The 21,580-nt window shown below is 45.8% G+C and overlaps 1 protein-coding gene across 3 annotated transcripts in view; it reads left to right on the top strand.

Moving 5' to 3' along the window:
• Positions 1 to 21,023, top strand: part of LOC144125987 (zinc finger protein 532-like) — a 39,225-nt gene extending 18,202 nt beyond the window's left edge. For all 3 annotated transcript variants that reach the window (XM_077659835.1, XM_077659836.1, XM_077659837.1), the window contains 5 exons: positions 2,507 to 2,716; positions 9,507 to 9,612; positions 10,667 to 11,052; positions 16,353 to 16,568; positions 20,568 to 21,023. In XM_077659835.1, coding sequence (XP_077515961.1) covers positions 2,507 to 2,716; positions 9,507 to 9,612; positions 10,667 to 11,052; positions 16,353 to 16,568; positions 20,568 to 20,957 — 1,308 coding nt within the window. In that variant the 3' untranslated portion in view covers positions 20,958 to 21,023. The remainder of the gene's footprint in view (positions 1 to 2,506; positions 2,717 to 9,506; positions 9,613 to 10,666; positions 11,053 to 16,352; positions 16,569 to 20,567) is intronic.
• The last annotated feature ends 557 nt before the right edge of the window (positions 21,024 to 21,580 follow it).

Here is a 21,580-nt window from a genome sequence, read left to right on the forward strand (position 1 = left end):
AGAACTCATCGTAACGAACCGACACCGTAAACACACACCAACACACACACGTCAACACGCTGACGAAGAAGGCTTACCATAACTGCGCCGCAACACCACGAAAAATTTGTCATAGTAGTGCCACCTAGTGTCAAGCTACAAAATGAAAGCTTAAAAGTTGCTACGCTTGCCACGGAGCGGCGATAGCGGCGCTCAACATCATCATCATCACTGAGGTCTGCTTGTTTGCTGCGATTGCAAGCGTTCTGCTCGCGGTCTACTTTACCTTTTAATATAAAAACTTACTTAAACAATATTCATTAAAGTTGCGCACTGCCCGGTCAAATTTCGGGCAAAACATTACAAGATACAGCTCGATGATCAGAGCCACGGATTCGTTACATCAAGGTCAACTGCCGCAACGAGTTCGTTACATGGAGGTCGCCTATACATGGGCTTCAATGGGGGATGTGCTGGGGAATTGAAAAATTTCGTAAAATCCAGGAATTCGTTACATAGAGGTTCGTTACATAGAGGTTCAACTGTAATGTCTCAAATCGTGCGAAAACCAGCATGGAAATCTACACTTCTTCGATCTACGGTGAGGTATACATTTTTTCATTATACCTTGTACAGTTGATGTAAGTAGCTCAACGCCTGTGTTTACATCCTCAGTCTCAAGCAATTCTGACCAGTCGTAGGCCAGAAGATCATTGTACAGCCTAAGGTAATTGCCATACGCGTATCTAAATTTTTCTGGCACTATCTCACGCACTGCACGAAGCGACAAGAAGAACGACAAGGTAAACGGGCAATGATATTTGTCTACTAGAACAAGAGGATCGCGCACCGCTTGCACGCCAAAAAGAGGCACATTAGATAAAATTAGGTCTAAAATGTTTCCAGCACAGTTCTTCATTGTATTAAATTGATATAAACCATGAAAATTACTAAAATCAATTAAACATTCGGCTTTTTCTCGAGTTGCTGTGCAGTCACTAGTGACCAAACCAGTGGACCAATCGACCTTAGGAAGATTAAAGTCCACGTAGATGTGAACCTTGTACTTCAAAAAATCAATTTTTTCCCCAATATCCAAAAAATGATCGGTAAAAACGTTAGGAGCAGAATTTGGTGGAAAGTAGTAACAGCCGACTAGATAGTGCGATTTGTCACACGTTGGAATTTCCAACCACACACATTCTTCGTATGTCTCTAGGTCTGGTCTCCTAAATGCATTTAGCACAGAACGGCAGGCTATCAGAACTCCGCCCCCGTATTTAATCTTGTCAGAGTACACCCTATCGGCCCTGAAAACAGTGTATTCATCTGAGAAATAACACGCACTTGAACATGATGAGTTTAGCCACGTTTCCGTCAGGCACATAATGTCATACTCACATTCGTATGCATTCGCGAAGAGAGCTTCCCTTTTAGTTCGCAGCCCTCTCGTGTTTTGGTAATACAGCTTAATTTCCTGAGCCATTTTCGGATGTAGTTAGAGCACCATTTGGGTCATCAAAGCGCCGTGAAGACCACAGCTTTCCATAAAAAGGGCGAAATACGCAACCATCAGGCCACACTTCCGGTTTGCTCACAAGTTCAAATAAATGCTCATCCATAGAAACGTGAAAGGAGCAATATGTATCGTACTTAGTTTTCAGTTTTGTGCAAGTAACAACCTTGTCACCTACTGTGTCCGCCAAAAGTTCCTGTATGTCCGACGCCGTTGTTGTCGGGTCCAGACGAGAAACAAATAAGCTTTTCTTCGCCGGTAGTCTGGGCGCTACTTTAAGCATGGACTGCTTAGCTGTGCCAAATGTTGCTCGAGGCCGAGGTGGTTGGCTCACCGCTTTCGATGGGCGTTGCAGATGAGTACTCTGGTCCTGAGCAGGAGGCTTCGATGGAGGGGCCGACATTCCAGCAGGCGGATTTGCCGCCACGGCTGAAGCGTAGCTGGGAGATTCCGAGCAGTCAAAATGCGAGCACTCACTCTGGGTGACGGTACGAACAGACGCACTCAGGCCATTCAAAGCCTCACGCAGGAGCGCGTTTTCCGCACGGAGCTGTCGCACCTCATCAGTTAACGCATCCATTCGACTAGCCATTTCTTGTAGCATTAAAACAACACTCGGGGAAGCACTGATGGAATCTGAGTCTTGAAAATCCAGGGAAGAGCGCTGCACTTCGGGGGGCGTTTCCGTGTCGCCGGCTCCGCCGATAAGCTCTGCCGCCGAAGGATCACGCCGCTTCACGCAATGAACACATTTGTACTTGCTGGCACCGGATTCCATGAGGATGTTGTATTCCTCGGCCTGTATGTTGATGCATTTGCAGTGAAAACGCTGACTGCAAGACGCGCACGGCAAAAACTGCTGCCTACTACGAATGGGCTGGGAGCAGCGCGCACATGCGTCCGCATCGGGCGCATAACCAAGCATAACTGAAGCTTTTCGCTTGTATATCCAGGCTTAACCAGAGCTAAGCCACTGCCTAATTTTTTTCTTCCCTTCCTGTGTCACTGCAGGTACTGCAAAGTGTGGTCTGCTCGGAGTGCTATGTCAACCTAGATGATGAGGCCAGCCGAGAGGACCACTTCCACCCATCGCGAGGAAACCTCATTCGCTGTCCCAACTGTCCGATGTTGTGCACTTCCGAATGTGCCTTGCGGGCACATAGGCGGCTACACTCCCAGCGACGCCCCTTTGTCTGCCCAGAGTGTGGCCTTCGCTGTGAGGTAAAAAACCTCATTTGGTTGTTTCATCAACATCCGAAGTGAATGAGATCTGCGAATGCTGTGGTAGTCTGTAAAATTACAGAGAAGCCACTCATCCTTGGCACTCCTGTAGATGTGAGCATTGCATTTTCCACAGTGCTAATAACACAATGACTACACCTATTGCACGAGGTCATACTCTTTGTTATTCAGAGGAAAAATAAGAAAAGGAAAAGCCCTTACAATTTAGTTGCCATATTCTGATGCGCAGAATCAGTACAGAACACCCTTGTGGTCATTTGAGTAAAGGTTTCAACCTTTTGAAGTGCTCTGTATAAAGCCCACAGTTTACAAATTTTTCAAAATTGCGGCTCCCAGCACATCAAGCTTGTAATGCCACTTCATACATTTTCACGGGCTCCTGGCCAGTTAGCATCTTATAGTCAACACCAGAAGTAAAAGTCTTGCGAAAATTAGCATGAAAGTTTCCCTTGATAGTGTTATACCCCTGCTACACGGGCGTTCCGAATGCCTTCAAACCGAATGTCATTCGGCTCGACTGCCGAACTTCCGCTGCTACACGATGTTTTTCAACGGCATTCGGTTCAGATGACATTCGAGTCGAAGGAGCTCCGTGGAGACATTCCAGAATTTGGGATGCCTTCGAACCGCGAACACAGCCCGAACCGACCAATAGGCGTCGCCGCCATCATCGCTTTGCCCCGCCCACAGCCACGCAACTGCTTTTGGCTCTGTGGCTGCTCATCTCGATACCCGCTGCCCGCTTTTTCTTGCTCTTTGTTTAGCAAATTGCCCCTCTTCTGTCTAAGTGAGTTCTTGCAGATAATAGTACACCAATGAACATTTACTGCGTGAGCACGAAATTTCCCCAAGAGTGCGCCGACGAGGATGGTTGGTTGCGCCCATACTGTTGTTTACATCGCTGCGTACAAACAGCTAGCACTCATTTGCATGACATAAAATGCATTCTGCGATTTAGTTCTATTAAATAATCTCTTTTCATTTGTACCGGTCGTGCCCGTGCTTGTTTACGCAGTGCGACAATCTGTGGGAAGCGCCGATACGATCGCTCGCCTGAGAAACACCTGACAGCCGGGCTGCTGACATCGCATACGACCAGCGCTTGTCGCTAATTGTCCCAGCTTCTTCCGGCGTGACCAGTACTTTATTTTAACCTACTTTATCCAGAAGTATGATTGGGCACCATTCGTGCTATTTGAAACGCATAACTTCTTATCCACAAAATAGCAACGGCGACGACTGCTGCTGGCCGTAAAGCAGTGCTCGGTGGTCTGGGTAACACCGGCGCTTCCTGTTCATCGTATGCGCGCCCTCTGATGTGAGCAATAGTAGTTGATTTGAGATCACTGTTGTCAAAACCACACTCGTTGATCATTTGCATTCGCTTAAACTTGTGAATTCGCTGTTCACAACCGCCGAATTCACAGACGTAACCCTGCGGACTCGCTAGGCCTAGTCGTCGCGAAAGGGAGGGGAGTCGCCGTCGATTAAAATCAATTTGGCAAGCGCTTATCGCTGGTGAGTGTTAAAGTGTGCACATGTGATATATACCCGCTCGTTTCACTTATTTTCAATGCGGATAAGGTAGAAGCGCGAATATATTCACACCGTTCTGCTCATCAGCGTGTTCTTGCTCAGCCGACGGCCTGCCGAGGACATGAAGGCTGACCGTCTGCCGATCGGATTCGTCGGTGTCGTTGGCCTAGAAAACTTGTCCCACTACAATCATATGCTGCTGTTGAACGTGACAGTGTCGTTGTCGCACCAGTGTGACCGCAGTAACCACTGCAATCGTCATCGTCGTTGTACACTGAAAACGAGCTGAGCAAATTTGAAATGCGTTCGGAAAGTGTCATGTAGCACCGCGGGAGTCCGAGGAGTCCGAATGTCATTTCAAGTCTCGAGTGCCATTCAACTCAGATGTCATTCGAACGTGCCCGTGTAGCACAGGTATTATATTTCTTAATATATTACTCTGTTATGAAATTTTGTATATGCTCGTATAAAGGCCACACCTCCCAACTTGGCTGCCGAAAATTAAAAAATAATAATCAGTTTAAAGAACTGGGTTTCTGTGTGTGCCTTTACTCACCTCTGTGTGTCTCACCTCTACACAGCACTACCTTAGCACTGTTAACTCGTCTAAGTTGTTCGCATCTCAGAGGATCAAATGTTATTGAAAAGATCCCTTGCTATGCAAAAGCTGCAGTGGAGTGCATCCACGCTAGAGGCGCGCTCCTTGCGATTATTTGCAGAGCCGCTCGCCCGGTGTCACTAGGCCTGGTGTGCGTCACATCAGTCACAGCAGATGTGATTTGGAAGTAGTCACTGCTTACTATAAAAGGTCTAACCTTGTTACCAGGTTATTATTACAAAGTGAAGGTACAATTGATTTCCGCAAAGCATTCAGCAGCAAAGTGAGCTGGAAAGCAAGTCATGTGAGAGCCGCATAGCACCAATAGCTGCGAGTCGCTTTTTTTCCCATGACTCTACGTGTCACATATGTGCAGATCGCCGTCCTGAACCTTCAACAAAACCCTCATTATGATCAGCTGAGTGCTGTTGAATGCAGTTGAGCAGCTGAGTCCCGTGACTCTGAAAGTGACTTGACGTCTGCCAATAAAGTGGTCTGCCAGCTGGCTTTTAGCAGGCAGTTCATGCTGATTGTCAGGCAGTTGCATGTATAATCGTGCGTCGTATCATCTGTACTTTGTAAGGTTTGCCGAGGCTATGCTAATTCGTGACGAAAATCTGTGCCCCTGCCTAAACCGGGGGGACACCTAATCGGGGCTCCGCTGTAGTAAAAAAAATTAACAAAAAAAACACGCTGGTCTCATGTAAGGGCCGCAGCGCTTCAAAGTCATAGGAAAAAATGCTGCCCTTGCACAATTGCATACAGTAAGACAGAAACATGCGAACCAACCTCTATATACAAATTGCCACAGCTCTGGCCAAAAAATACTGCCCCGTCTGTTCACATTATGTTGTAATTTGCTCCTGAAGTTGGTGCAGATCACTGTGTGAGTAGTTTTGCAGTTTGTTTTCACTGGCACAGTGAATTGGTTCTTAAAGCTTTGCTGCATTGTGAGCTGCAATGCCAGCAAATGTTGAGACTGATGAACTTGCCACCTACATGACAGCCACGCCCACATACAAGCCAGTCAGCATTTGCATGTACTGTCTGGTAGACGCAACAGGAGAGGCTACGTTGTGCTCAAACTGTTGTCTTGCATCGGCATTTCAGCACTTCTCCACCATCTCCTCTTGTTGGTTTCTAGTCATTGTTTTTGATTTGGTGGTCGATAGAAATTGGCATACGGAATATACTGTATAAACGCGTATAAGGGCCGCACTTTTTTTTTTCAGATTTGAGGGCCAATTTTTGGGGTGTGGCCCATACAAGCGATTTGCAAAAAAAAAAAAACTTTTTTTAAGTAAAGACACACCAATCAGGAAATCAGCGGCACTTATTCTACGTTCAATCGCCACTCGTAGTGTATTCCGACTCCGAGCTGATAATGCGCTCCGGTGTACGCTCATCTCACAAGAAGTCGCGCAGCACGTCCGCTGTCAACGCGTAGCCGTTATTCTGCACTTCCGTCACTTAGCAGAGCTGCTCTTCCAGTTTGGGAAACTTGCACGACTTGCCTCGGAAAGTGCGATTTTAGCAGCTTGTGTTCCTCAATTCATCCTTTCGGTTGCACCATCGTCGGACACACTTCTTAGCCACGTCGAATTTCCTGCATGCCGCACGCTTGCCATGTTCGACAGCAAACTCCCAACTGTGTAGCTATTAAGGTGCTTGCCCATCGCGCTAAAACTGCTATAACTACAACGCTCGGTGGCAGCACGCAAAAGCCACAACTACGGTGAACCACAACTCCCGTGCCTTTGACAGCCACAAAACGCTGGAGCTGGTGATACTGATGCCGATATGGATAGCAGGAGCTTGCGAGAGCTCGCAGCGGAGGGAAAAGTTGACGATGATGATCATGAGCCGTGGCTTCTGGTGCCATTCGTGGGCTGTACCTGGAAGCTCCTGTGCACATGCGTCGCCTCCGCGATCAAGCGCACCGTTGCTCTTCTTCATGTGTTTCTCGTTTCCATGAGTGGAATGACTTTTGTTTGTGTTCACTGATTTCTAAAGGTCTTGTACCCGTGCGACACGGTTACGTTTGAATGGCATCTGAGTCAAATGGCATTCAGACTTGACGGACTGCCACGGTGCTACACGACAATTTACAAAAGCATTCTAAACCTTCAGCATTCATTCGCCATATTGCATGCAGCTAGCATCGAGTTTCGCTTTTGCCTGTTCGCTCGTTGTTAGTGTGTACAATGATGTAACGAAGACGTTAGTGGTCGCCATGGTCACACTAGGCCGACAATGACACCAGCCCAACCAACAGCTGCATATCATTGTAGTGTTGATGCGTTTTTCAGGCCAATGACACCAACAAATTCGATCGGCATTCGGTTGCCTTTCATGTCCTCAGCAGGTCGGTGGCTGAGTGAAAAATTCACGCTGATAAAATGACTGCGTGCATATATCTGGTCTGGTCTTGACCTTATCTGTATTTAGAAATAAGCGAAATGAGAGGCTACATTTCACATGTGCAAGCTTCAGTGCTCACCAGCGATAAACTCTTGCCACGTTCTTAAATTTTCATCGATCATGGCCCCCTTCCACGACGAGTAGGCCAAGCGAGCCTGCAGGGTTTGTGTGCGCCATTTTGGCTGTTGTGGCGAGCGGATTCACAAGTTTTAGCGAATGCAAATCGCCATCGACTATAGTTTTGGCAACAGTGACCTGTAATCGGCTATTGCATACATAGCAGGATGTGCATACAATGAGTGGTAAGCGCCAGTGTGACCCAGACTACTGAGTAATGCTTTAGGCGGCCAGCAGCAGTCATTGCTATCACTTGTGAGCAACAAACTAGGCCGTTTCAGTTAATTTGAATGGTCAACAAACATGGTTCTGGATAAAGTTATTTAAATTCAAGTATTGGTCGCATTAGAGAAAGCAGGGACAATTAACAAGAAGCGTCGGTCCTACGCGAAGTTAGTGACCCGGTTATCAGCTGTTTCCCAGGCAGGCGATCACATCAGCGCTTCCTGCAGAGTTTTCGCACTGCACAAACAAGCAACGGTACAACCAGCACAAAAGAGAAGAGATTATTTAATATAAGTAATTGGCAGCTTGTGTTTTATGCCATGCAAACTAGTACTCTCTATTTGTACCTAGTGATGTAAACAAGAGTACTGGAGTGCAGTCGTTCTAATTGGTGCATTACTGGGAAAATCGTGATCATGCAGTAAATGCTCAGTGCTGTACTACGATCTTCAAGTGCTTATCAAGCAAGTACTTGATCTATTTGCTAAACAAGCAACAGAAAAAAAAATCAGTAGCCAGAGAGCTGAAGCAGTCGCGCAGCAGAGCTGTGGACGGGGCGAAGCGATGGCAACTACTATTGGTTGGTGCGGGGAGAATTCGCATTTCGAAGGCATTCCAAAATCTTGAATGTCTCCATGCACCTCCATCGATTTGAATGTCATCTGAACCGAATGCTGTCAATAACCTTCGTGTAGCAGTGCAAGTTCGGCAGTCGAGTCGAATGGCGTTCGGGTAAAAGGCATTCGAAATGCTCATGCAGCAGAGGCGTTACTGCACTGAGCTTGAGAATGCTTGAGAAACCCTTTCATGTGCAGCTGAGGTGCAAAAGTAGTGCTGCAGGGCCCCTCTGGTATACTGAGCTTCTTCTTCAGTGCCCTATATTAGGGTGGTGATGAAGGCCAGCATATCTTTTAGTTTGTCGCGAACTTTCTGTGACATATATTAAATATGCTTTCTGAAACCTTTGGAACTTTGGGTCTAATATTCTAAGCTTGTCGTCCATTCACCGAGTGTCCTTACTTGGGTCAGGTGTGCTGCCATGGCTGGTGTCAGTGGCTCAGAAAACTTTCCCAAATTAAGGAGGATGTGTCCTTTCTTTACCTTTTTTTTACTCTTCTGACTATACTTGTGAAGGAAAATATTTTCCACATAAATTTTTGGCTACATCAGGAACATGAGTTATCGACATGTTGACATAGCCCCCGTGCGTAGCTGCCTGTCCCCATGTTATTTTGAATCAAAGGGTGATGCTCACTGCCACATTAAATTATGTGCAATTCAATCCTCCCTTTTCTCTTTGCCATTATGGAGTAGCAGGCCAGGGATGTGTTCCTCCAAGTTATCTCTCTACCTTTCCCTATATTGATGCTTTCTGTGCACTACAGGTGCTTTGAAGATTTCGGATAAATTGCTTAGCAAACTGTTCGATATAAAGTCTTTCGAGAAGTCATCAGTATGAAAGCCACTGTGGTGTTTTTTCTTGTGAGTGCAGCAGCTATTAGAAATTTCTGGGTATTCCAGCTATTTGCATGGGCTTCGTCCATCGCATTTGAGAGTGCTTTGTGCTTTTCACTGGAACTTGCACTATGCTCTTTGCTCACATTAGAAAACTAACAAATAACAAGAATTGCCCAGTCTTGGAGCTTGAACAGCATAACAAGACCTCTATAGCACTGGTTGTTGATGGCTTGCACATTGCATGAAGTAATGTGCATGCACTCTTTAAACAAGGTCTGTATAGTATGTTTCTTGGGTGTTTACTGTAGTGACAGCATTTTTTCGTAGCAGCTGTGAAACAAATGCACTCTTCATTTGGCCGTGCTGGGACACTTGCCACATACATTGGTGATTGTTTTCATTCTTTTGTGACAGGATGAATGGTCCGTGTTTCATCAGCACGTCACCAAGCATTGCCACCACTTCGAGCGGATTGTGGGCTACCACTGTCAGCTATGCCCAGCCCTGTTGCTCGATAAAGGTGAGCTCTTTGTTCCACATACCTTTATCTGGTGACTGATGTGCGCTTGGGCTTTGAAGTTCGAGCAAGTTTCAAAATGAAAACTTTCTTGCATGTTTGCTCAGTGCAGTTATGTGTTAGCCTTTGCTGCCAAAGTGTGTGCACTCTTAGCTTTTTGCACAATTCAGAAGACTGAGGCAAAATTGGGGAGGAAAAGTTGTTTGCTTGTAAAGATATACGGTACTTACATATGTATATATAACATGACAACTAATATAAAGCAAGGAGAGAGTTTGAGGCCTCTAGGAAATGAAAACAAATATTTTGTTACGGTTATAATGTGATCATTGCATAGTTGCACATAATTGAATCGGTGAGGTTAAGGCTTAGCTTTACCCTGGCTTGCAAACGTCACCTCTCAAGGTTAATTATCTCTGTTAAGGTTTTCACAGAAGTCAGACAAGCAAGCATAGCAGGAGTTGATGTTCTCAAAACGCCACGTGCGCACCGCAGCGGGCTTGTTGTGGAGCTTGTGAAGTAGTGGGTACACGAAACAGTAAGGCTTGAAATTGGATCTGAATTGGATCTCCAGTATATAGGTGCCCTGTGATGTTGAAATGCTGGTGCCTATAATTTACGCACCACAGGCACACCAGCAAATTGGAGCTATTGCAGCCATGTCGAAAACAAGTCCTGGAACACATGCTTTTTCTGGAAGTCCAGATCTCGTCTTTCAGGTTTGCTGCTACTCCTGAGCACTTAATTCTGGAACAGTTCTGCTCCTATACTGCCGACAGTATGCACGCAATAAAACATTGATGGAAACATGAAAAACAGTCATTGCCCTGCTATTCTCATATCAAAATCAGGCACCTGTCGCCCAGTTTATCACCCACTAAATTTACCAAGACACAAGCAGTTCTTGACAGTTTTTTTAGGTTCATTCGGTAATTTGAATTTTCAGATCATTCTAACATTGTGAATTAGCGAGCTTTTACTCTATAACAATCCATGGATGACTGCAGAGTAAATGAGTTTGGTGGGTTACTGTGTTGCTTCCTCTTGTACATTGCAGCTGAACTGGCTGGCCACATCGTGGACACGCACAGCAATCCACTGCACAAGTGCCAGATCTGCCCAATGGCCTTTGTGAGCCTAGAGAGCTTCCAGACTCATCGCCAGACGGCCCACCCCAAGCACCTGCGTACCCAGTGGTGGGTCATCCTCAAGTGCCCGCTGTGTGAGGCCGTTTTTGCCTCGGCTGAGCTGTTGGCCCAGCACGCCACTGTCCACCTGGACCAATGCGGACGCTCCCTATTCAAGTGCGCCTCGTGCGACTCTCTACAGCCCACGCGCGCTGACCTGGTCGCCCATGTGTGCAAGCTACACCATGACAAGCACCAGGTGACAACTTGGGGCAAGGAAGAGGAGCCGCTTCTGCCCGGCCTGAGTGCAAAGCAGGTACTGATGACTCCACATTTCAGCGTTTCGTTTTCGGTGCCATGTCATTTCTTGATGTGTGCTGTCAATAGAAAGAAATGTGAGCAATAGACCACTATTTCTATTCTGCCTGCTTTTTGGCAGTGCTCTCATGAATGTACCCACTCCACCATTCTGTTAGTGCCTTGGCTTACTGTGCTAAGCTTGCCTAATGACAACTGCTGTAAGCTCCATAGCATGGCTCTCATAGAGCTATTACTGTAAAGAAGGTTGACACTCTGAGTGGGGAATACTGCATTTACTTGCATAATAAACTCACTTTTTTTCCCCAGAAAAGTTGACATCAATTTGAGAGAAGGGTTTATTACGCGAGGGAAAAAAAAACACATTTGTCAAATTTTTTTGTTAGTCAATATTTCATATCATGTATCCGTCCGCCAGTGCATGTGTCTGCCTAGCTGTTTGTCAGTCTGTCCGTTCATCATCGTCACCTGCATTCGTGTCCCCACTGTTTAGCATTGTTTGCTTCAAAAGGTGTTATAGTTGTATCACGGCACATCCGACAATTTTGTGATAGTCGGTGGTGAATTCCAGTTGCAGCGATTTAAAGCGAACGCTCTGAACACTGGCCCTGAACGTAAGGTGCATTTTTTAATGCGAAATTAAAAAAATCAATGTAAACTCTTTTATGACGAAAGTGGGAGTGGCAGCAGGATAAAGCGACAAGATAAAGGTTAATTATTCAGATGGGTTTATTAAATGAGTACATGCGGTGTACGAAGCTGGAAAAATGCTCATTGAGCTGCTAGCGTATGCAGGTGAAATTATTTTTATCACATTTTTACTACCCAGTTCAGTCACGCAAACATGTCCAACACTTTCCAATCTCATGCTCGAAGCTTGCTCAATCTCATGTTTGTTGCTTCTATGATGCTCAGTCCACCATATCATCTGTCTTCCCCGTCTCCTCTTGCCTTCCATCTTCCCCTGCTTCGGAGCCTTTTTCTAACACATCCTGCCCTCTAATTATGTTGCTAAAGTATCGGAACTTCAGCTTTAGGATATGACTTGCGAAGGAGCAAGATAAGAGAGATGCACAGCTACCCAGCTGGGAACCTTCAGTGCACTCGGAGCCTTAAAAATCAAGTTAACAACAAAAAAAAAATTAAATATATAGCAGTCACTGCGTTAGAAAGAGTGATTTCCAGCATAAAAGGCCTCATCACAGGACAATAATTTCAAGTTTCTGAGAATGCTCAAAACGTGTAGATCGAGCTCCCGCTGTAAAAAGACAAGTTCAGATTCCTGTTTAGTGCGCCTTTAAGAGATTCGGAACTAACAGCTACGTGCTACAGAGTGCTTCTAAGTCAAGGTTTTCTTGCTCCAATGTGCTCCAGAGGAATTTTAGTGCTCCAAACTGCTCCTAAAGCGATTATTTCAAATTGGAAATTTTAGTGTTCCAAAAATTGCTCCAAATTGCATCGTACCATTAGCATCACTGTGCATGTTAAGGAATCTATAATTTTTTTGTTCCACTGGAAACAGTTGGCTTTTCTGAGGCCTGGATATACTATTTTGGCGGAAAAATAATTGCTCTGAAACAAGATAAACGGCACCTGAAATGAGTAATGTTGAGTTTCATGTCAGCTTGTGCTTGCTTAGGAGACTTGTACAAAATCCTCCTTTTTGGTTTCGAGGTCGTACCATTTGCTTATCCGAAGTTGATGTGCCTTCCGCCAGTCTGGACTTTTTTATTCGTTCAGCCCAGTGTTTTGCATGGTGTGTAAAATAGATTGGGTAATGATACTAGGTGACAAATTTGGTGACTCGAGTAGAAAATAACAAGCCGCTCTGGTAGCCTTGCTAAAGAAGCCTCATTTTTACCTCACTGTCAGTTTTTGTTAGTTACGCTTCCAAATTTTTGTTTCACATATTGTGCGCTGTGGTGTAGTCTCGTTTCTCTGCTCGTATTCAGGGTTACTGCAGCGTTTTTTTTTCACTGCTGATTATTCTCATTAAAGAGGTTCCATTACAGTAAGAATTATTGAAGTCTGAGCATGCAAAAGAAAGTTATTCCACATAGAAAGATCATGCAAAATTTCATTTGCTGTATTTACTCGCATAATAAGTGCACCTGCGTAATAGGCGCACCCCCAGTTCGGTCGCAAAAAATCAGATTTTTTTTTTATTTTGGCACAAAAGAGGCGCACCTCGAACTTGTCGGTGTGATCAATACCGTATTTATAGTGCAACACACAGCAGTTGGAAAAAAAAAAGCGCATCAACGGGCGACAAACACATCTTCCATCAACTACCGATACCCTCCCCCCGAACTGCCGCGCTGAAAATGCACGCTTTTCGCTACCTTCACTGTGGCAGCTCGGAAAGTGGCGAGACTCTCAGAGGCCCTGTATAGGTACAAGGTCGGAGGCGAATTGACACAAGCGACAGTGCCATCGCCATCAACAGGCCGTTGATCACTGTCACTATCACGGAAAGAAGCCACCATAAATAAACACCACATTCCGCCATTTTGCAAGTGGCGTGCTGTTGGTGTGGTTGTGTTCTTCACAATGGAGAAGTATGCGAGCTACATGGCTGCATTCAAACTGAACGCTGCGCAGTATGCACTTGAAAATGGAAACCGTGCTGCAAGCAGACATTTCAGTGTCGGGGGAAACCAGCATGCGCTACTGGCGAGATCAGTGGAAAAACTTCAGGCCACCAACAAGTCATGACGGGCCTTCCGCGCTGCAAAATCCGGAAAGTATCCTCAAGAGGAGCAGCAACTCGTTCAGCACATACGGGAACTGTGAGAGGACTGTTGTGCTGTGTCCCTCGAAATAGTGCAGAGCAAGGTGCGCAGAATTGCCCGAGCGCGGGCATCGAGGCCAAGGATTTCAAGGCAAACTCCAGGTGGACAACGCGCTTCTTGCTGCACCATGGACTCGCCCTCAGAAGGCGGACATCGTTGTGCCAGTGCTTGCCTTCGGCATACGAGGACAAGGTAGTGGAGTTTCACCGTATTGTTATACGGCTCCCAGCAGCAAAAGAACTTCATTTTATCTCAGATTGGGAATGCAGACCAGGCCCCACTCTTTTTCGACATGCCGAGAAACACGACTGTGGAGGAGAAAGGTGCACGAAGTGTGCTTATTAGAACATCTGTCACAGAAAAGCTAAGATGTACTGTAATGTTGGCAGTGACTGCGGATAGGCGCAAACTATCGCCTTACGTTATTTTCAAACGTAAGACTTTGCCAAAAGGAAATTTCGGTGGAAAAATCTATGTCAGGGTCCAGGAGAAAGGCTGGATGAATGAAGAATTGATGGTGGATTGGTTTAAGACAGTTTAGGGCCGGTGGCCAAGCGCTCTGTTGTATCCGGCCATGCTCATTTTGGACAGTTTTCGCGGGCACCTTGTGGAAGGTGTACGAGAGAAGTTGAAGGAGCTACGCACGGATATTGCCGTGATTCCGGGCGGCCTCACGTCGGTACTGCAGCCTTTGGACATGGCCTTAAATAAGCCTTTCAAGGACAACGTTCGAAGTCTGTACATTAACTGGATGGCTGGGAGCAGCATCAACTAACTCCAGGTGGCAAAATTAAGAGGCCAACTGTGGAAATGTTGTGCGGATGGATCGTGGAAGCCTGGCAAGAGATCTCCGGTGACGTCATCAGGAAGAGCTTTAAGAAGACTGGGATCTCCAATGCACTGGATGCGAGCGAAGACGAGACGCTGTGCCATTCGGATAAAGAAAGCGAGAGTGAGTCGCCACTCAGCGGTGATGAGAGTGTGCTCTCGGACTCCAATAGCGGAAGGAGAGGAGCATCAATGACATGTCTGTAAATAAATTTTACGTGTCTGCAGTCAACGTCTCTCGCCTGTTCAATGAAAGTAGGTAGCTGTCAGTTTTACTTTTATGCTGCATTTATTAGTAAATGATGTGAAAGTAGCCATGTTCTTAACATATGTTCAAATTTAAAGCGCGAGAATACGAGTCAAAAAATTTTCAGAAATTTTACCCCGTGTAATAGGCACACCCCGAACTTCGAGCTGGATTTTCTGAGAAGAAAGTGCGCCTGTTATGCACTTAAATACGGTAACTGTCCCAATGCGAAGATTGGGGCACTTCCAATCAGAACCACACCTTGCACACAGTGGAAGCTTGCATGTAAAAGTTCTCTTGCCAGCACAGCCCACAGTCATACATTTTGAAGGTATCATCGTTCCACACATGTCACAAATGGCAGGAGCAACTAATACAGCAGGCATAGCTACCGGATGCTTCCTTGTAATTCCTTTGTAATTAATGAGATTTGAAAGTTACGACCAGAGCCCCTATTCCTGTCCCGTCCTGTTTTTCCCTTTACATTTTTGGTCACGGTGTGTCTATCAGCTCTTCTTTTCCTACCTTCTCGGTATCATCACTTTGAACTGTAGAGCTCGCCTCCATGCTTGTTTGATGCAGAATGGAAAGTCTTGCCCCTAGCGTCACTGTTGCCAATTTTTATTCTATATTTTACTGCTTCTTCTCACTCTTCTTTTTTCATGCAAAAAGCTTGCAGCACTTAGAGACATATTTTGGATCCATTTCCCAAATGTAATGGAATCAAATTCAGGCTATACGCCCAACCAGGGAGAAGAACAGTGCTGAATCTCACTGCGACCTCATATCCGCCGCCAAAAATCGCTACTGCATTTCGACGCCATGGGTCGAAAATGAGCATCACTGGAGCGGAGTAAAATAATAGAAATACCCAATGATTTTGGCAGTCTTTTTGAGCATAAAGGCATCACCATGTTTCATGCTATGAGTACAAAGAATAAAAAAATTGATATAGCATTTCTGTGTCAGCAATATGATTTTAATCTTCATCTTTTAATATTTGTCTTTTAATTGTGTCTTAAAGATTTCATGCTCTGCTAGGGGTACCTTGCTGCCTGCCTTCTCTCCCTTTCTCTCTCTCGCATTCCTCCGTTCACTACGACGGCAGCGGCTTTGACGTGTGCGCTTGCTCCTTGTGCTCCTGCTAGGTGTGCTGTTGCAGCATGCCTCCACTTCACCCTCTTGCACTTCTTCGCTCCACCCACACAACCCTCTGGACACAGTGCTATTGTTGTGCACATCCTCCTTTCCTTTTACTTTTCGCACTCCTTCGTTCACTTTTACTGTGGTTGCAAAATGAATGCAGCAGGCACTCTCGCCTCGCTGGGCATTTTAGAAGTGTGCGTTCTCACTACACATTAAGAATGTATAGCTGAGAGTGCTGCTGCAGGAGCTCTGTCATTCCTGTCTCACTCGGCCTTTTCCTTGCAGACGGAAGTTTCAGAAGTTATCAACCTGGATGACGATGAAACACCCGACCCTGGTTCCAGCACGAAGACTGTCAACAGTTCTGCTGCAAAGGTAAAGAAGGAGGAAGAAGAAAAGCCAGCCAAACCATCAGTTATGCCCTGCGGCCCTGAAGAAAAGGGCAAGCAGGGGACTGCTAACCAGACCACAGATCAGCCCTCCACTGTCAACAGCGGAAAGGTACAGTATCAGCTGGAAAATCAGTGGTGGTGTGCCAGTGTTCAACAGTATTCTTTAAGCAAACATTAGTGTTACTTGGGTTTCCTTCTGGAAAGGGGGACAGTGGGATGCATGCTAAACCAATGTTAGTTGTTTGGTTTATTGGGTTTAACATCCCAAAGCGGCGCAGGCTATGAGGGACCCTGTAGTGTAAAGCTCCTGATAATTTTGACCACCTGGGGTTCTTTAACGTGCACTGACGTTGCACAGTACACTGGCCTCTAGCATTTCGCTTTCATTGAAATGCGACTGCCGCGGCTGGGGACCATATCTGAGTCTTTTGGGTCAGCAGCCGAGCACCATAACCACTTATCCACCGCGGCAGCTAAACCAATATTAGATCTACGGAAAACCTAGTACTTCATCTGGAGTATCTGAATGGAGGCTAGTTGGTCAGCCTTGTGGGGAATTCATGTTGGCAGTGCAAATAAAAACAGCAAAGACATACAAATGACGAGCTCGATACTGTGCTTATCCTTTTGCATGGAGGTTAATGTGCAGGAGCAGGTGTTGATGGCCATGCACTTAAGGAGTCCAGGTAGGGTGTGGCACCCACTTGCGCCTGGTAGGGTTTACGGTTAGATTGGTCGGGCCTTCCCTGTTGATTAGGGATACTGAAGATACTATCTCTTAAGTGGTTAAAGGTTGGCTGTAAATGTTGTCAAGCCATTTGTCTGCTGCACAAGAATGCATAGGGATGGCAAGGTAGGTACTACCTGTAAAGTGGGCATTGAGCAAGATCTTAATCTCAGTTTTTCGGTTGATAAGTGATTAATTGATTGGTTGAGTTTCTTTGCGTCAATACAATTTAAGTAGCATTTTTACTGTTCTTGCATTATTACTTACTGCAAAGCCGCAATGTAATAAGAGCATATGCCAAGCTTATATGTCTCCTTTCTAAACCTTAGGAACACCTTTCACATCCTAGAAAAGCTATGGGGCAGCAGCACTGCGCATCAAACGCCAAAACTTTGGTGAAGACGCCCCTGAGCTGATGAGCCGGGCGATGGTGAAAATACTGTAAAGTGACTAAGGATATGGCACGAAGATGGGTAGCCTCTTGTCCGTTTCTAAAATGTTGGACTGAAACGAACACTGAGGACAACTCCATTCAGTTTAGGTTGTTGGTTAAGATCAATTCTGTGGTTCTTTCTGGCTATGTTGATGCTTGTCCGGCAACAAAAAAGGCATTTATTGCCGGGAAAATTTAATTAAAAAACTTTCCCACCTTTCAATTTAAAGCCGTGACGTCAAGACAGAAAGTATCTCCGGGATTGCCACCAAGAAGTGAATGGTGCTGTAGCCTAGCCTCAAGCATCTGGTTGGAAAAAGGATAGACTGTCTTGATGCCCTGCAGTTTGGTTGTGAAAATGGCTGGTTGTGGCAGTACCCGTATATATAATTTTTTACCTTTTCTAGTTCATAACACCTCTCTTATAAGTGAAAATAGCCTCTGTCATTAGCGCATGGCAACCTATCAACACAGGTCTACTTCATTTTTCCTTGGTGTCCTATAACCACGCAGTTGTATACTCTGTTTCATACATAGCAGGCAACGCTCCGAAAGTAGTGCAGCCTCGAAACCATATTACTTTGCCACGTATCAGTCGTCCATCTCGAAGCCTCGGTGAGTGTTTGGGTGAAAACAAAGAGCGGTATAAAGCGAAGTGGTAGCATTGAAAACTACAGTCGAAGATGTTAGGTGCTCAGTGCTCGGAGCATCTGGCTATAATTTTCATTGAGTGCGAACGACTTTTTATGCGCCAGACCGCCAGTCATTTTTCTCGATTTATCGATGAGTTGGAGCACGAAAATGTGGCAAGAGCTAAAACGAATTCCAAAAGATTACCATTCACGGCACTCAAGATTAAGGAGAAAAATGTATTATCAGGGAAAGCATATCACCTGAACTGAACCTTCATAAACTTAATAAAATGCGGATTAGAATTTCTTCGCACAATATCTGGGCAGTTCGTTTTCTAGCGCTGGCAGAATTCAGTCTAAGTTTGCGCTGTCCTTAGCACGGAGCAAACTTCGCAAAACATTCACTTTCATTGTAGGGTGAACTACTTTTTGGGTGCAGACATAGCCTGCCTGAACAGGCATGCTAGCTTTGGCTGCATTGCCTGCTATGTATGAAATCAAGTGTAGTGCCAGTGTCCGTGATGGATGGCAAGGGAATAGGTAAGTGGTAGCATCTGTGAGCCCAAATACAGTTGACCTCGTCCATGTATTTTTAAAAAGCTCAGGAGAAAAACATATCAGGGAAGGCGTATCACCTAAATCTTCATGAACTTAATAAAAATGTTGATTAGAATTTCTTGGCACAAGATCTTGGCAGTTCCTTTACTGGCGCTTGCAGAATTCAGTCTGCATTTGCGCTGCCCTTGGCATGAAGCAAACTTCGCAACACATCCAACCCGCCGATGACAGTGGCAATAGTAGCCGGAATCTCTTTTGCATTGCTTTTGGAATAATGCTTTGTGGGGAAGCTGCCATGGTGGCTGAATGGTGCAGTGTTCTTGCTCTTCATGTTGCATTCTTCAGACCTGGCCCACTGTTCTGTAAGTGCACCTTTGTAGTTCTCAGATTTGAATGAGAACATCTTCGATGGAAGTCCGCTTGGTTGGGTTTGAAACAAAAGTTCAGAAATACTGACACCAACCAATAATTTATTTTCGATTCAACATCCTTCTTCAGGGGTGTCTGAAATGCGGGCCAGCAGCAGCAGGGAGTGGCGTTCGCTTTCCCTTTGTTAACAGATGATGTAGTCCATGGAATTTTAACACCATGCTCCATTGAAATGGAGCATGTAATTTTTGTGACGCCCAGTTGTTTTTCTCTGGGGATGTGGTTTTTTTGGGTATTAGTAGAAAGTGGCTTGTCGTTTAAATGGTTTTGTGAGCCACACAGAAGTTGTGTTTTTGTAGAATGCATGCCGGCGCCTGCATTTCATGGCTTCGGTGACCCACCCATAAGTGCCAGATTTTATGGGTGGGCCAACTGCCAAATTTTGGAGGTCCTTTGGAATTTCAAATTTGACGGTGCTCTCTGATTTCTGTGGATTCATGTGACGCGAGAACCCTCATGAGGTCACCCTGATGAGGTCGTCCCTCAGTTGAAAATGAAAATTGGTTTTTGGGGAAAGGAAATAGCGCAGTATGTGTCTCACATCTCGGTGGACACCTGAACCCTGTGGTAAGAGAATAGATAAAGGAGGGAGTGAAAGTAGAAAGGAAGAAAGAGGTGCCGTAATAATTTTGACCACCTGGGTATCACACACGACCACGTGGGTATCGGCACACATCACAGAGGCTGGTCAGCATACAGGCGCCTTTGTGTTTCGTCTCCATGGAAACACTGCCACCGCGGTCGCGTTCGTACTCCAGATCAGTAGCCGAGCGCCCTAACCACTGAGCCACTGTGGGAGGTCTCCCAGTTGACCAATCGGGAATTTCGCTATGGAGAAACCGTGTGGTTTTTTTAAGACAACATCCTAAATGCTGTCGCATTAATAATTAATCCTTGCCTTGCTATTTGTATTGATGCAGTTTCATAATAGGCAGTCTAAATGCACTTTCCCATGGATGCCTGTATCCATGCTGAACAGTGATGCAGTTGCATAATAGTTCATTTAAATGCACTTTCCTGCATACATATTTATACACTATATGCAGTTGCAAAGTAAATCATGTTAATACACTTTTTTTGCAGAGACATGTATCTGAACTGAATGTTAATTTCGCCGCCTGAGGTCATAGCTCGGCTGCTTGAAAAACTTCAAGTGTGCTCTGCTACGAATGCTGTTTGGCTGGAACTTCTGTGTTTCAGACTGTATCAGTTCTGGTTTACATTTCATGCCAAATATTTCGCCAAGAGCGTTTCACTTCTGAACATGCCGGTGATCTGGTGCCAAATTTGTTGACTTGTGACCCCCTGCCTTCTGGTTGCAATTGGCAGGCTGCTTCAATCAAGCAGGAGGAGAAGCCAGCCAACAGCCTCCATGTGTGTGCCAAGTGTGGCTTCCAGAGCAGTGACTCATCTCTGTTTGGTGACCACATCAAGCAGCACAGGCCGCCCAACCAGGAAACATTCCAGTGCCCCGAGTGTGGTCTGTGTTATGTGGTGGAGCCATCTCTCAGGAAACACCTCCGTGGAGTGCACAGGGTAGAGGAGCCCGAAGTCAAGGGCGGTGCCGTGGCTCCTGGACCCAATGGCACCGCTGTCAGCGGCCTTTGCTGCTCTGTGTGTTTGGCGACATTTGACACGGAACGAGAACTCAAAAGCCATACACGGAGTCACGGCATGGCATTCCTTAAGAAAGTGAAGGCCAAAGACGGCACTGTGTGACCAGTGGGACATATATTTTGTTGCGTGAAGGTGAACGGTAAATGAATAAAGTGTTTTTACATCTACTTCCTGCCAGATATATCCTTAAAACTGCGTAATAGATGCCTGTGCACTACAACCATTGTCCGTAAAGTTCAGAGACTTGAGTCCATTAAAAAAAATGCATTTTTACATTGAAATAATTTGTGCAGCACCCCTTCGAAATAGTCTCCCTTGCAGTCTATATACAGCTTCCAACGCTTCTTGAGGTCTTGGAAACTGTTGGAAAACACTTCTTTTGGCAGGGCTGTCAGCTTCTTTGTCACTGCGTCTTGAATGGCCTCCACGCTCCCCATCCAGCGACCTTTTAGGGCTCTCTTCACTTGAGGAAACAGGAAAAAATCGCATGGGGAGAGATCATTTGAGTATGGCGGATGGGGAAGTACAGTAATACTGTGTTTGGCGAGAAATTTTGTCGCGCTGAGAGCAGTGTGCTGCCTTGCGTTATCGTGGAGAAGGCTCCATTGTCCAGAAGCCCATAGGTCAGGGCGACGGCGTCGCAGTGCATCACGCATGCGTTGGAGCGCGCGGATATAAAACTCCTGATTCACCGTCTGCCCTTGTGGGACGAACTTGTGGTGTAT

Source organism: Amblyomma americanum, chromosome 3 (genome assembly GCF_052857255.1).
Source record: "Amblyomma americanum isolate KBUSLIRL-KWMA chromosome 3, ASM5285725v1, whole genome shotgun sequence".
NCBI classification, from domain to species: Eukaryota; Metazoa; Arthropoda; class Arachnida; order Ixodida; family Ixodidae; genus Amblyomma; species Amblyomma americanum.